The sequence below is a fragment of the Cornus florida genome, unplaced genomic scaffold, assembly GCF_030987335.1.
Source record: "Cornus florida cultivar Cherokee Brave unplaced genomic scaffold, ASM3098733v1 CherokeeBrave_3.0.0_Hap2_Chr11, whole genome shotgun sequence".
Lineage (NCBI taxonomy): Eukaryota > Viridiplantae > Streptophyta > Magnoliopsida > Cornales > Cornaceae > Cornus > Cornus florida.
Window position 1 is genome coordinate 78,342,383 of NW_026775581.1, and position 12,798 is coordinate 78,355,180.

Consider the following 12,798-nt stretch of genomic DNA (forward strand, 5'->3'; position numbering starts at 1 on the left):
GCATGCAACAATTCCGGTAGCGGGTCCCACGCGGAACCGTCCGGCCCGAAAAACTGAAAAATGTCAAAATGATCACCCTTGCATTTCAAAGAGTCCTGAACTCAATGAAATGCTCCAAACGACTCTCGGACACAACCGGCACACTCCGCAGTGTCCGGTACGTAAAACGGTAAAAGACGAAAATGCCCTTGCAACAATAAAAATTCCGGAAAAATGAAAAAAAATTGGAAATATCACAGAAATACTGAAAAAAAAAATGTAAAGAAATTACAAGTTGAGTTAAGATTTATATATAGTTAATGTGACTCTCTAATCTAAACATTAAACATTAGGCAAATAAAATAAATAAATAATTTACAAAGACATACTAAAAAACATAAGTATAATCCAACTTAGATTTTTTCACTCCATGGTATCTTATTTTGCTTACTAATAACAAATTGTTGACTGCAGTTTTTAATATTTATGTTTTGATATAAAACTGTTATTGCTTTATGGTAGATAATGATGACTTGTAAAATCTCAAAATAGATAACGTATTTGAATTATGAATTTAAGTCTCCCTAATGTTAGATGTAGTATACAAATAATATTATTGTTGGTCGAATAAAAAATTAAATGTTAGACATAGCACACAAATAATATTATAGTTCGTGGAATACAAAATTTAATGCATACTTTCGATCAATTAAACACATAATGATACAATATTTTATTGTTGAAGGCAGGTTGTTCAATTAATATTAATGGCATCTAACAATAGGCGCGAACAATTGAATAAATTCCAAAAATAGAGTAAAGAGATAAGAGAATTAAACAAATGCAGAAAAAGAAGAAGAGAATGGGATGTAGTACAATCAAGTCGGCCAACACTTCACAAGTTGAAGAAGGTTCCAAGTTGCCAGTATTGTTGTGCGAAAAAATTTGAATATGAACCTCCAACTTTTTGTTATTCTAATGGTGATGTGACATTCACATCTACGCCTGTTTTCGGTGAGTTATATGAGTTATTTACCTCTAAAAATTCCCTCACAATATGTTTTCGCCGATACATATGTGTATATTACATCATCTTCTCTTTCACATCGTTAAGAGTTTGCGTTGACAAAGAACTTACGAATATGAAGAGTGGGATCTATACTTTTCATGCACAAGGGTAAATATATCATGATCTTCCCTCGCTCTCAATGGAAGGCAGTAATCCATGTTACTTCCAATTATATTTCTACGACACAGACAATGAGTTACAAAACAGAATGCAGATTCTAAAATATCAAAATATAACGGGAGCCCATTGTTTTGAAGTTGATGGAGATATTGTCGTCAAATCCATATGCTCAGTTTTTCTGCAAGCTCAAAGACATTCATGCTTTAAGGAATTACGAAATAATGATTAGAAGGGATGTTCGACTTGATCAATGGGTGTACAATTCACCTTCAACCGACCAAGTCACAACTAGCTGTGTGGACATAATTGTTAATGCACATTCTGGTATAAGATATAGAGTCAGACACTACTATAGTTGTTACGATCCACTGCAATATCCTTAATTGTTTTCATTGGGAGAAATTGGTTGCATACAAGTATTCAAAAATGTCATCAAGAATGCGTTGTGAACAATATTATATAGACGGTGTATACATATATATAATTATATAGAATATCATTATGTTATGACAGGGAGAGAAAGAAATCATATATGAATTTAAGGATAATTTGACATTTTACATTTTTTTTTTTCGTTTTTTGTTAATGATAAAGTAAGGTTAATTTAGTAATTTTACTACCAAAATTATGATTTGTCCTTATTTGCAAAAATTGAAAACAGTAAAGGTATTTTTCAAACAATAGGAGAGTTATTGCACATTTTGTATATTATGAGAGATTTTTTTGCACTTAACCCAAAAAGTATATTAAAACTTAACCTATCAACTTTTTACGAGTTATCTTACACGTCCCATCTGATGGACTTGAACTCAACTTTGACATACTACTTAGATCTTTGCCTAACACCGAAAAATAAAAATAAAAAAATATATTTTGAAAAAAATATTTTATATCTAAACAAACAAAGCCCAAAACTAAATAAGGTCGGATTTAGGGAGAATGAAGAACTCAAATCTGTCAAATTATTATTAATATTAATAAATATGTAAATATATTTTCAATTATTAACTTAAGTTCCTTCTTTTGTTTTTTTTTTTTTTTTTCTTCATGACAATTTACAATTTTAACTACAAAGTTAAAAAAAATAGCCTTAGAGTAAATTTAATTAAGATGATTTTTTTTTTTTGGTTCCGTTGTGGTTGAAAGATCAAAAAAAAAAAAAAAAAAAAAATGGTACATTTTGACTTTGAATTCCCTCTTGAAGGCACAGACTTCTAACATTTTGATCGGACTTTGTTTTAGTGAATTATTTTGTTTTAAGTTTTTTATTTTTGTTTTTTGTTTTCTGTTTTATTGAGCACAACAAATCACCTCGTCTCAACTAAGTGTGAAATTACCAATTTACACACCACACTGCTGAATAGTGAATAGTAAGAAATAACACTAGTAACAACATAAACAAGGAAAGGCAATGTGAAAACTCCGAAGTATAACCGACTTTGATAGTAGTTTGGGAAGAAAAAGTTAAGCCAGTTACCTTTTCATAGGAGGGAGTGGAAAGTACCAAATTGGGCTGTTGGTGGAAGATAAAGACTAGGGACAAACTTAATATTATTTTGCACAAAGTGACTCTTCTGCATCAAATTTGCATCCTCGCACCACGTTCATTCTTTAAACTTATTCAATTTAAGATCTATGTGTGCACCATGACCCATTGAATCTTGTCCATTTTTTAGATTTGCTACTCCAATTGTGTAGCAATGGGATATGCCACCAATCTGGAACTCCACAGTTAGAAAAATTAATGGAGCCTAAACAAAGTCTTTTCATTTTGTTCGAATGGAGGTTATTGAACGTTCTATTGAGCTAAACAAGCTGTTTCATTTTGATTTTCATCCGCACATCAAGCCAAGTATAGTGTTCTTAGAACTATGATTGAGTTTGGGCTTACAAGGAAGAGTAAGCAGGACCACCTAATAGCTTATACTTTTGAACTAGATGGTAGGCTCGGGCCCAAGGTGGTTTGACATGCAACAAAGAAGTCACAAATGAGCTGAAGCATCTGATATCATATAAAAGTATTTCATATAACTTGATCTTTGTAAATTCCACTATTTTACAACAGCATATCTGTATATATATATCACTCTTCACATGGCAGGTTACACAATTTGAAATCTATATGTACTTCCAAAATTTGCCTCCAACAGTTTACAAAGACAACAGCCGGACTAGAGCCATCCCTATATGAATTTTCATTTCATGCAGGTGCTCCAGTAAAATTTTCTTGCTCTCTTCATTAAAAAAAAAAAAAAAAATAGAACACACACACACAACTTGCAGGTAAGCTCAGAATATAAAATCTGGAATAGAGGAGATCTCCTGCATTTTTTCTAATTAATCAAGAGTCTCGATATATTGGCTGTGGAGTCCACTTGAGATGACACCGCAGGCTTCCTGATTTAGTTTCGTCTAGGACGAAGGTGTCTGTAACTTCCCCTTCTAATATAACCCTAGTGAGTGTCATGATGCATTTTCCCATCTTATCCTGGAATATTTAACTGGCATAAGTACTTGTACAATTCAACTCAACAGTATTGCAGTAATCAGTATAATTCAAAACACATAAATTTTTCCTCGTTGTGAGTGAAACAATAAGGGAAATGTTTGACGTCCTAAGGAGTTGGCTCTGTTATGAATTACATAATATTTTATTGTAGAAACTATTACTGAGAAAGTAAAAGATCGACTGAAACCCCAATACTGATCCAATACCATCAGTTAGAATTACGGCTTCAACAATGGCCATTTTAGTCTCATATGATACCGAATTGCAGTCTAAAACAAAATAATATCAGTTTTATAATTCTTATTCTTTTTTTCTTTTTTATTTAAACCCATAGTTCTCCTATCTTTTATCCGCACATTATTCCAATTCTAGCCTAAACTAATTAAGTCAAATACTTAATGCCTTGAAGGAGAAAATTTTAGCAATTCAGATAGGAGGTGGTGAGTCTGGTGACCTACTTTGTGGTGTACAGCACTTGCCAGCTTCAATCATAAGCCGTTTTACTGAATTTTGAAGTCAAACTTCTCCATCTCGAGAATTTTTATATTACTTGAAGAATGAAGAACATTAAGACTAATACTAGCAGAAGGTTACCTTGCCAAAAGTATCATGATCCCAGACTTCCAGCATTAGCAAATCATGTAATGCATCCTCAACAACAAAATCAAATGTTTGATTCCAAACTGGATTCAAGCTGTTATTTACGACCTGAGAATGATGAAAAGAATTAACAGTCAAATCCCAATAATCTGAGCAGTGTACAACAGTTGCCTACTTAAAATAACTAAAACTTTTAAGGTGGGAAAGAAGGGAAGGACACTGGGGTTGGGGGGGTTGGACTGTTAAGGTGCTTGTAATCACCAAGGAGAGTTAGTAGCTCCCAAAAGACACATGTTTATACAATAAGTGAATTCGGTTATTTTATAAGAAACTGGGGGTTTCTTTACCATCTCTGACTGCTTCCAAAAGCCAAAAGAGTGTTAGTTAATGAAAAAAAATCTAAACAAAGAAGCAATTTTCTTTACCATCTCTCCTACTGTTTCCAAAAGCCAAAAGAGTGTTATTGTGGAAAATTGGAATCTTACCCTTGTCTTGTTTTTCTGTCCAGATTTCTTCAATATAAGTGAAACATAGGGATCGGACTTTCCCATCAGATCTACATTCGTCAAGTCTTCCGCACATATTATTGTCACAGAAAGAACTCCTCTTACAAAGACATCCTTTTTCTTTAGTGTGGAAGATTTTGAGATTTCAGCAGTGTCTGTTCCATCATTTTTGAGGGCCTTCTCCAATGAAGTCAATGAGTAGTCTGGGTTAAAAGGGTTTGAAAACCCACTCTCCGTGCCAAAAGGATAATACAAAACCTCCAAGTGCACCTAAAAATCACAAAAAGACGTGCCACATGGAGTTTATACATGTTTTAGAATACATCAAATAATGGAAACTGCACCTCATGTAATGACCTAGGCAATGTAAGTATTTCTATAAAGTTTTAAGCTAAACAGTTCAGCAGATGGATAAATACACAATAAATTTATAATGATCTCTCTCTCTCCTGACATGCACGTGCACACCAACAGAATCAGCAGGATTTTTTTTTTTTTGGAAAAACCAAGAAAAGAAAAAAGATTGTGAACGTTTCAGTGACAACTAATGATGTTAAAGGCGACCAGTGATCGTTTTAGGCATCTATTAATTATTGTTTTGCTATTATAGCCCTATTAGTCTAAATATTATAGTAGATTAAGTTGAGTATCCATATTATAATGGTGGCTAACCAATAAATGCATGATACTAAGTAATTGAAATTTATCCTTTAACAAAGTAGTACTTAAGAGATGGTCATGATATCTAAACATGTGATGATCATTAGAAATATTTCGGTGACCAATAGCTTGAAAAACAGCTGATATAACCTGGTCATCAAAACAAATGTTTCAGACATACCGTGGATAAATAAGGTATACTGATTTATTCTAATTAATTATATAATACAATAGAATAACCTTGAGCATTTCTTTCTAAAAAGAGAGCTGCAAGTATTATAAAATATGGTGGGATCATGATATAGTGGCTACGGTAGAAAATATTAATAAAATGTTAATGAAGCTTCTTGAACGATTGGCATCTTTTTTTTCTTTTTCTTTTTAAAAACTTAGAACCCTATATGAATATTGTATTCAATATCTTTTAGAAAGAGATGAAGATAAAAGATTCAGTTGGCATTCTCACCTGACCCCTATTTTTATTATCCCTCTGGACGTCCAAATTCTTAAGCAGTTTCAGCCACACATCCTTCACCTGACCAGGTTCAATCTCCTTCAGTGGCAGTTGAGCAACACCAATGAATTCAGATGCTTGAACCCCTTCATCATCAAAAACTCTTACTGTCAAGTTTTGAGTAGATAAGTCTTCAACTACGAACTCAAAGTGTTCATTCCAGATTGGATTCAGGTCATTATCCTGAAGAATTAATGCAAAATTATATTCAATTCAATAGGGAAAATAAAATATATATATAAAAATAAAAAAAATAAAAAATAAAAAAACCCAATGATTGAGAAATAAGATGAGTCTTCTTACAATTACTTTGCTGGTTTTCATTTTGTCAGGCAATGGCCGTATAAATAACACAGCATAAGGATCAGATTTTCCAATGATGTCTTTATTTGTTAATTCTTTTGCTTGTATAAGCTTCACCTCTAATATTCCTTTGGGCTTCAGTTCTAGGTCACTGAAACACAAATTCATAGATGAGAGCAACTTGCATTTTCCAAATAAAAGAGAAATAGATGTGCTTGTTATTTGAACATTTGAGAGTGAACATCAAGGATACTTTCCAAAAGATAAAGTGGCATCTTGTTTCGACTCTTATGAGGCTTCATGTGGATTAATAGTAAACAAATAAGGAATATGAGGCCATTCCAGGTTCAGACCAAAGGATCACTGGTGCCACAGATTGTCTCACTTGGTCCCCATAGAGAGGTTTGGTTCAATGACTTTCGTTGGCATGCTTGGGCTGCTGGTTACATGAGATTATGCTAAAATGAAATATTATAAGTACTTAATTGAGGTAGGTAAATTTGGAAGTTTTAGGGTGGACATGATCTTACATGAAATGCAATCCAGTGGAAATAAAAGAAAAAACTAAGCTACGTCATTAAGATTATATACAAACAAACAGATGTAAATGCATAGTGTACAACATATGCATATTATCATTAAACCAGACACCTGAAGTCCAACATTCCATACAATCTGAGGTGGGGAACAAACCAGGTAGCTTTGACCTGGATCGGGTCATCTTAGCCAATATTGCAGAAAATGGTGATATCATCATGACACCACAGATCAAACCCAGTAAGGAGCTCATTTGGCCAAAAAAACAAATAAATGCATTATAAGTGTTCGTGCACAAAAATAGCCATATTGCAGCAATATCCGGTTTCCTTCCATTCTCACCATCCCTCAATGAGAGAAACAGAAAAAAGAAAAGGAAATACATAGGCTGAGTATATATTTCATCTCTGACCTGATCAGGGGATGCTCAATATAATTTGAGGCCTTAGGCGAAAAATATAAAAGTGACATTTTTAATATGTAATTTATTAACATCAACTAATATTTAATTACGTTTATTTAAAAATCGGATTCTTGCTTTTTGAGATGCAAAATTACTAATTAGATTCTTGTATTCAAGTTTTGCTAAAGTTTTTTTTCCAATATATAATATAACCAGTCCAATAGATATATACTCAATAATTAATACATTGAAAAACTAAAGGATAACAAACAAGCCTACTAATTTGGTGGGAAACAAATATTGAAAACAGTAGCATACCTATAATCCCCTGGTAATATGGGTATAATTTGCCGAACTGGCCATGTAATAGAATCTTCAATAGCATTTTGTATTGTTTCCTATGCAAAGGGAAATGATAGTTTCATCAAACCAATGACTCTAATAAACAAAGAACTGGTATAAAATGCAAATAGAAAATAGAAAAATGCAATCACTGTAACATACATAAATGTCTCTGGTCATATAACAATTGCTGTTACTTCTTTGAAAATTTGACGCATCATTTATTGGATTGTAGCACTAGTGTCTATTTCCTATAGTCCCTTAACCAAGAGAGAGGCATAGGTCAAAGTTTAGAGACTTCTGATGGCTGGAGATGATATTTAAACTTACTCTCTTGCCAGTGGATGAGTCTTAGGAAAGAGAGAAAATGAATACTTCATGACAAGTTTGGATCGGGGCATATTTAAGCCTTAGACGTTAAGGGGAGGATATCATTCTGTTTCTTAGCGGGAAACCAAACTTGTGGAATCATATGGGCACAGTTCCTGAATACTCTTTCATAAAAAGTTGTCACATCCTTCAGCTTTTGCCAAAAGAGTTAAATATTTGAGGTTTGTTTTATGCATGGATAATCTCACCACCATAGCAAAGTCTAATTATAATATTGAAATTTGTTTCAGTTAAATAGATACAAATCATCAAATTTGAACTTTAGCTGGAAAATGGATGATCAAAATTTGAATATTAAGAATTTGGATATGGGGTCATTCCAAAATCATAAAACTAGGATTTAGAATATAGAAACGAGTATTGTTGAAATACTTTAATGCCATAATTATAAAAAATAAAAATAACAAGTGCTAAGAAACACATTTGAACTCATCTAAGCTTTTATAAGCAAGAATATTTGTCAAACAGTGTGGGAAGATATGGGATGGTTTTCTCTCATTTGGTTTCAAAATGCAGCCAAACAATTAGCATTAGGGACCTATTCTCGAAGTGTGTCATTCCACTATCTTTGCAATTTTCTTTATTTTGCATCACCACATATATCCCAGTGATGATCCTATTTTCAAATTCAACAATCACTGTATTTTGTTCAGGTAGTTCATCATCTTTCAGGAAAACTGATATGGATGAGCTAATCCAGTACTGAAGAGGATAAATTTTATAAGCATTGTCATACATGCAGCACAGGGAATTAGCATTGACAATTTTTACTTGGATATACAAGCTGAAAGGATTTCAAACATTTTGACGTTCGTGTGATTCACTTGAGAAACCAAATCTATGCAATATGTTTTTGACATTTTTGGTCAAATGTACAAGTGGGACTTAACATTCATTACCTTATAAGTATCTAATCACATTAAATGGTAACAATTCAGTTGTATATGCATGTGAGAGAAATTTAGAAAATAAATGATAGAAAATATAAAATCCTCAAACCTCAATAGCATCAGATATTCCTGGAATTGATGATATATCGCCACCAACTACTTTAAGAGTAAAATCCAGCTTTTTCTGTGGGAAGAAATATGAGGAAATTTGTAATGTTAAATCAAGTTGGTAATATTTATTTACAGATTTAGATCTTTATTCCTTACGAATATATATCATGTAGAAGCATACAATTACATATGTGTCTCTTATAGTATACTTTCATATAAATGGGCAAACAAATCTTTAATCTCTTCATAAACATAGGTATGCTCTGTGACATGCACATAAATGAGAATGCATTAATATATATCAGGCCATGAAGATTTGTTTGCCCATTATGTTATAATTTTTTTCCATTATGTTATAATTTGGCCTTAAAAATAATGAGGACTGACCTTTTCCCTCAAGGAAAAACAAACAGCTCCAAAACATGGGAACTCTTCAACTAGTGGTTTGAAGATCAGCCTGAAAACCCCAGTGAATCCAACGTTTTTAACCTAGATGCACAATAGACAAACCATCAACAAGGGATAATATGTTATAGTAAAGTAACAATAAGATTAATGATCATCAAAATGATTATTGTTCTCTAAAGCATAAAGCCCAACAAGATTGGCATTTCATAGGAGGAGATTGAATTTGAACTCAGAAATTTTTTCAACTTGAAAATTATACATTATTTGAGATGTACCATAAAATTGAGGAGCTTTAAAAATCAGTCTTGGTCAAGATATAGATCCATCTTGTGGCAAAATCAGTCAGTGCTACAAATGAAAACGTGAGAAGGTGCCAACTAGTCAGCTGGTAAAATTTCTAAGCGAATGTACTAGAGAATGAGATTGAATCCCACCTTCATCAAGAGGGAGGGGGATTGAATTATGGGTATGGTGGACAAAGGGAAATGAGAAGAGAGATGTTCTTACTTCTATGTAGATGTAATAATACAAGTAGTTTCTCCTCCTCCTTCCATGTATAAGGTTGAGGGTTGAGTCCCCCAGTTGGACAAATGGGTGTGTGTGTGACTTACCTACCAAAAAATAAAATGTCTTCTTTGCACATTACACTCTTAGACTACAAATACTTTGTGCATTGTTACATTCTTTGCACATTACACTCTTAGACTTTGTGCATCCATTCCCCTTTATTTATGACACCGGGTTGGGCAAAACCAACAAATAAACAAATATATTCAACAAGTAAAAGGATAGAGAGAGATTCAAATCCTCAATAGTTCTTTTTTCAAAACTATTAAGGTTTTCAATACCGGAGCTATCAACCACTTAGCCATCTCTTTGAAACGCAATTTATTTTTTATTCCTCTGAATTGAACATGGCTATAGGAGTGGATACCACTCTTTGAAGTAAAAAAATAAAAGAATAAGTCCATTCCCCTTGACTTCATGTACGAATAAAGCCATATGAATCAATAGATTCATGGTAAAATCCCTCCATGATGTATTTTATTACAATTTTTTGGCTGATAAAGTGATCAAAGGGTATATACTTTGTTTGTTGGTAGTTTGGAGGATTAGAAGCATGATTTCGCTTTCCAATTGGCTGTTTTGCATTAAGTGCTACTTCATCAATATTGTTGATTGGCATACCCCTTGTATTTGCTTCTCCTGATGGCTGATCAAGCAACAAAAATGTTGTTTTTTCCGGTACATCATTATGGATTGGATTATTCTCTGTATCTTTGTAAAGTAGATCATTATGAGGGTTACAATGAATTTGACTGGGAAGTCCAATGGCAAAAAGAGGTGGATTCATTAGCTCGTTATTTAGTATGAATTGGTGAAATGAAAGAATACATAAATATTATTCAACAGGCTCTGGGAGGAATTCTGGTGGCTATCAGAATTTAGAAAGCCGATGCTTTGATAAAGTAAGGCATCCTGAATGCACATTATGTTCTTCAACATGATATATTTCTTTTTCCTTCTTATTAAGTTATTAATAGGAATATATAATCAATGACATAATAAGGCATATGAAAATTTAATTTATATTGTAAATGAAGAGATTACAAATTCAAACTTCAAGGAAAAGAAGTATCGGAATGGTAATTAGATTAATTTGCCATTAAGCATAAGCATGACTACAGTTGAGATATGAAAATAAGCTAAAGAAGACCTGTATTGGTAGTCCCACACCAACTTTGGTCTTAACATCAATTACAATATTGGGGTCTCCATCCCACTGCAACTCCATCTCCATGGTGACTTCCCCAGGGTCGCCTTCAATAATGGAAACCCCTAAAAGTCATCAATAACTTTTATGAGCATCAACTGGTTTCTGATAAATGAATAAGACCAGTATGCAAGCCCGCGCGCGAGCGCGCACACCCACACACATATACTACCATACTTTAATATATCAAGATCTTATCTACGTTCACGCTGTAAATTAACCGAAATGAAAGCTGTATACACTAAGCAATGATGTCACTTACTCACAGATATCAATTGATAAAATGGATTATTTGTATTCTGACGTTGCAAGATCATATGCTTCAAAAATAATTGTCACTCAGAAGTCGGAAGATTGCACAATGAACATTATTTTCCAAAAAATATTCAGTACTTATCGTTTTTTAATGTTCACTCTTGATGCTCAGTTTTCTCTTAAATGAGTCATAGCCTTCCTAGTAGAAAGTAATTTTGAAAATATAACCATCTCTAGAAAATTCTGTAATGAGAATATCTTAATCCAAGAAATATCAAGAATTTGTACTTTAATATTTCCTTGTTGACCATAATTAAAGGAAATGAATCTATAAAAGGCTTGCACACAAAGCATTTTTATGTAGAGAAAGTCAGTCTTTAAAAATCATCCATAGAAGAGCCAAAAGGCTAGAATATCCTCTCAAAAAGTATCCGATTGAAACAGAAAAAGAAAAGGCATGTACTCCACTCTCCTCGCTAACAGATATTCAATTTTATAACCTATTCTCGACATGGTGCAATAATAACTTATCTATGTAGCATCATAAGAATGGTAAACAAATTTGCAACCTTACGAATTGTTGGAAACCATCTTCATTACATGGACTAGATATTGGATGATATATAATTGCTGGTATACGGATTTAGAAGAACAAACTACTCAGTCCAGGTGATTTTACGATGTAATAAGGTATGCTCAAAAGCGTGAGCTGATATCACTATATCATATAAAGTTATCATGATTAGGTCTTAAGCTATTGCCAAGATTTAGGCAAGATAAGGACTCTGGAGCAACTGTTTGCAAAACAAGATTGAGAAAAATCAAGAAACAAGCAGAAATAGTAGTCCGTTTCTTGAAAATAAACGTTTAAATGTGTACTGCAATCGGAGAACATGATTTTACTAACTGTTTGCAATTTCAATACTATTGTGGATCGACAAAACTGGATTGTCCATAGCAGAAAATCAGGTTGTAACAGCAAATTTGAAGTCGGTGGAACTTTCTTGTTACACTTTCTGCATTCTTTTCGTTACGTTGATCTGGTTATGATAAATTACTCATGGTATATCAAGTATGAACTTTATTATAAAGTTGTTCAAAGTTAATAAATTTTCATAAATGGCTGTGTGGGATCAATCTTGGCATCTTCAGAATCTTAAATGTCTCTCACTTGCCAATTGTGCTAGTCCAGTAGACAACATTGGGCAATCAAACTAACCTGTAAATTGCGGAGCCACATTACCAAGGGTCAAGGTAGAAAACTTTAGAGAAGATAAGATAACTGGTCTATGTTGCTCAAGAATTGGCTCAACAGAAGTTCGTATTAGCTCCGATGCTGCCTGCACCAAAAGTTTCGCAAAAAAAAATTTAAAAAGTTTCAATACTGACCGTCACCACATCAGATGCAGCAAATGATAACCATTAGAG

General features: G+C 33.1%; 1 protein-coding gene across 5 annotated transcripts in view; it reads right to left on the reverse strand.

Annotated features, from left to right (window-relative positions):
* Positions 1 to 3,258: 3,258 nt before the first annotated feature.
* LOC132284803 (synaptotagmin-5-like) overlaps positions 3,259 to 12,798 on the reverse strand; it is an 11,026-nt gene continuing 1,486 nt past the window's right edge. For all 5 annotated transcript variants that reach the window (XM_059786932.1, XM_059786930.1, XM_059786931.1 and 2 more), the window contains exons 4-13: positions 12,590 to 12,710; positions 11,059 to 11,180; positions 9,321 to 9,422; positions 8,932 to 9,006; positions 7,519 to 7,598; positions 6,261 to 6,411; positions 5,910 to 6,140; positions 4,763 to 5,053; positions 4,272 to 4,385; positions 3,259 to 3,656 (exon numbers count right to left, since the gene is read on the reverse strand). In XM_059786932.1, the coding sequence (XP_059642915.1) occupies positions 3,510 to 3,656; positions 4,272 to 4,385; positions 4,763 to 5,053; positions 5,910 to 6,140; positions 6,261 to 6,411; positions 7,519 to 7,598; positions 8,932 to 9,006; positions 9,321 to 9,422; positions 11,059 to 11,180; positions 12,590 to 12,710 (1,434 nt within the window). In that variant the 3' untranslated portion in view covers positions 3,259 to 3,509. The remainder of the gene's footprint in view (positions 3,657 to 4,271; positions 4,386 to 4,762; positions 5,054 to 5,909; positions 6,141 to 6,260; positions 6,412 to 7,518; positions 7,599 to 8,931; positions 9,007 to 9,320; positions 9,423 to 11,058; positions 11,181 to 12,589; positions 12,711 to 12,798) is intronic.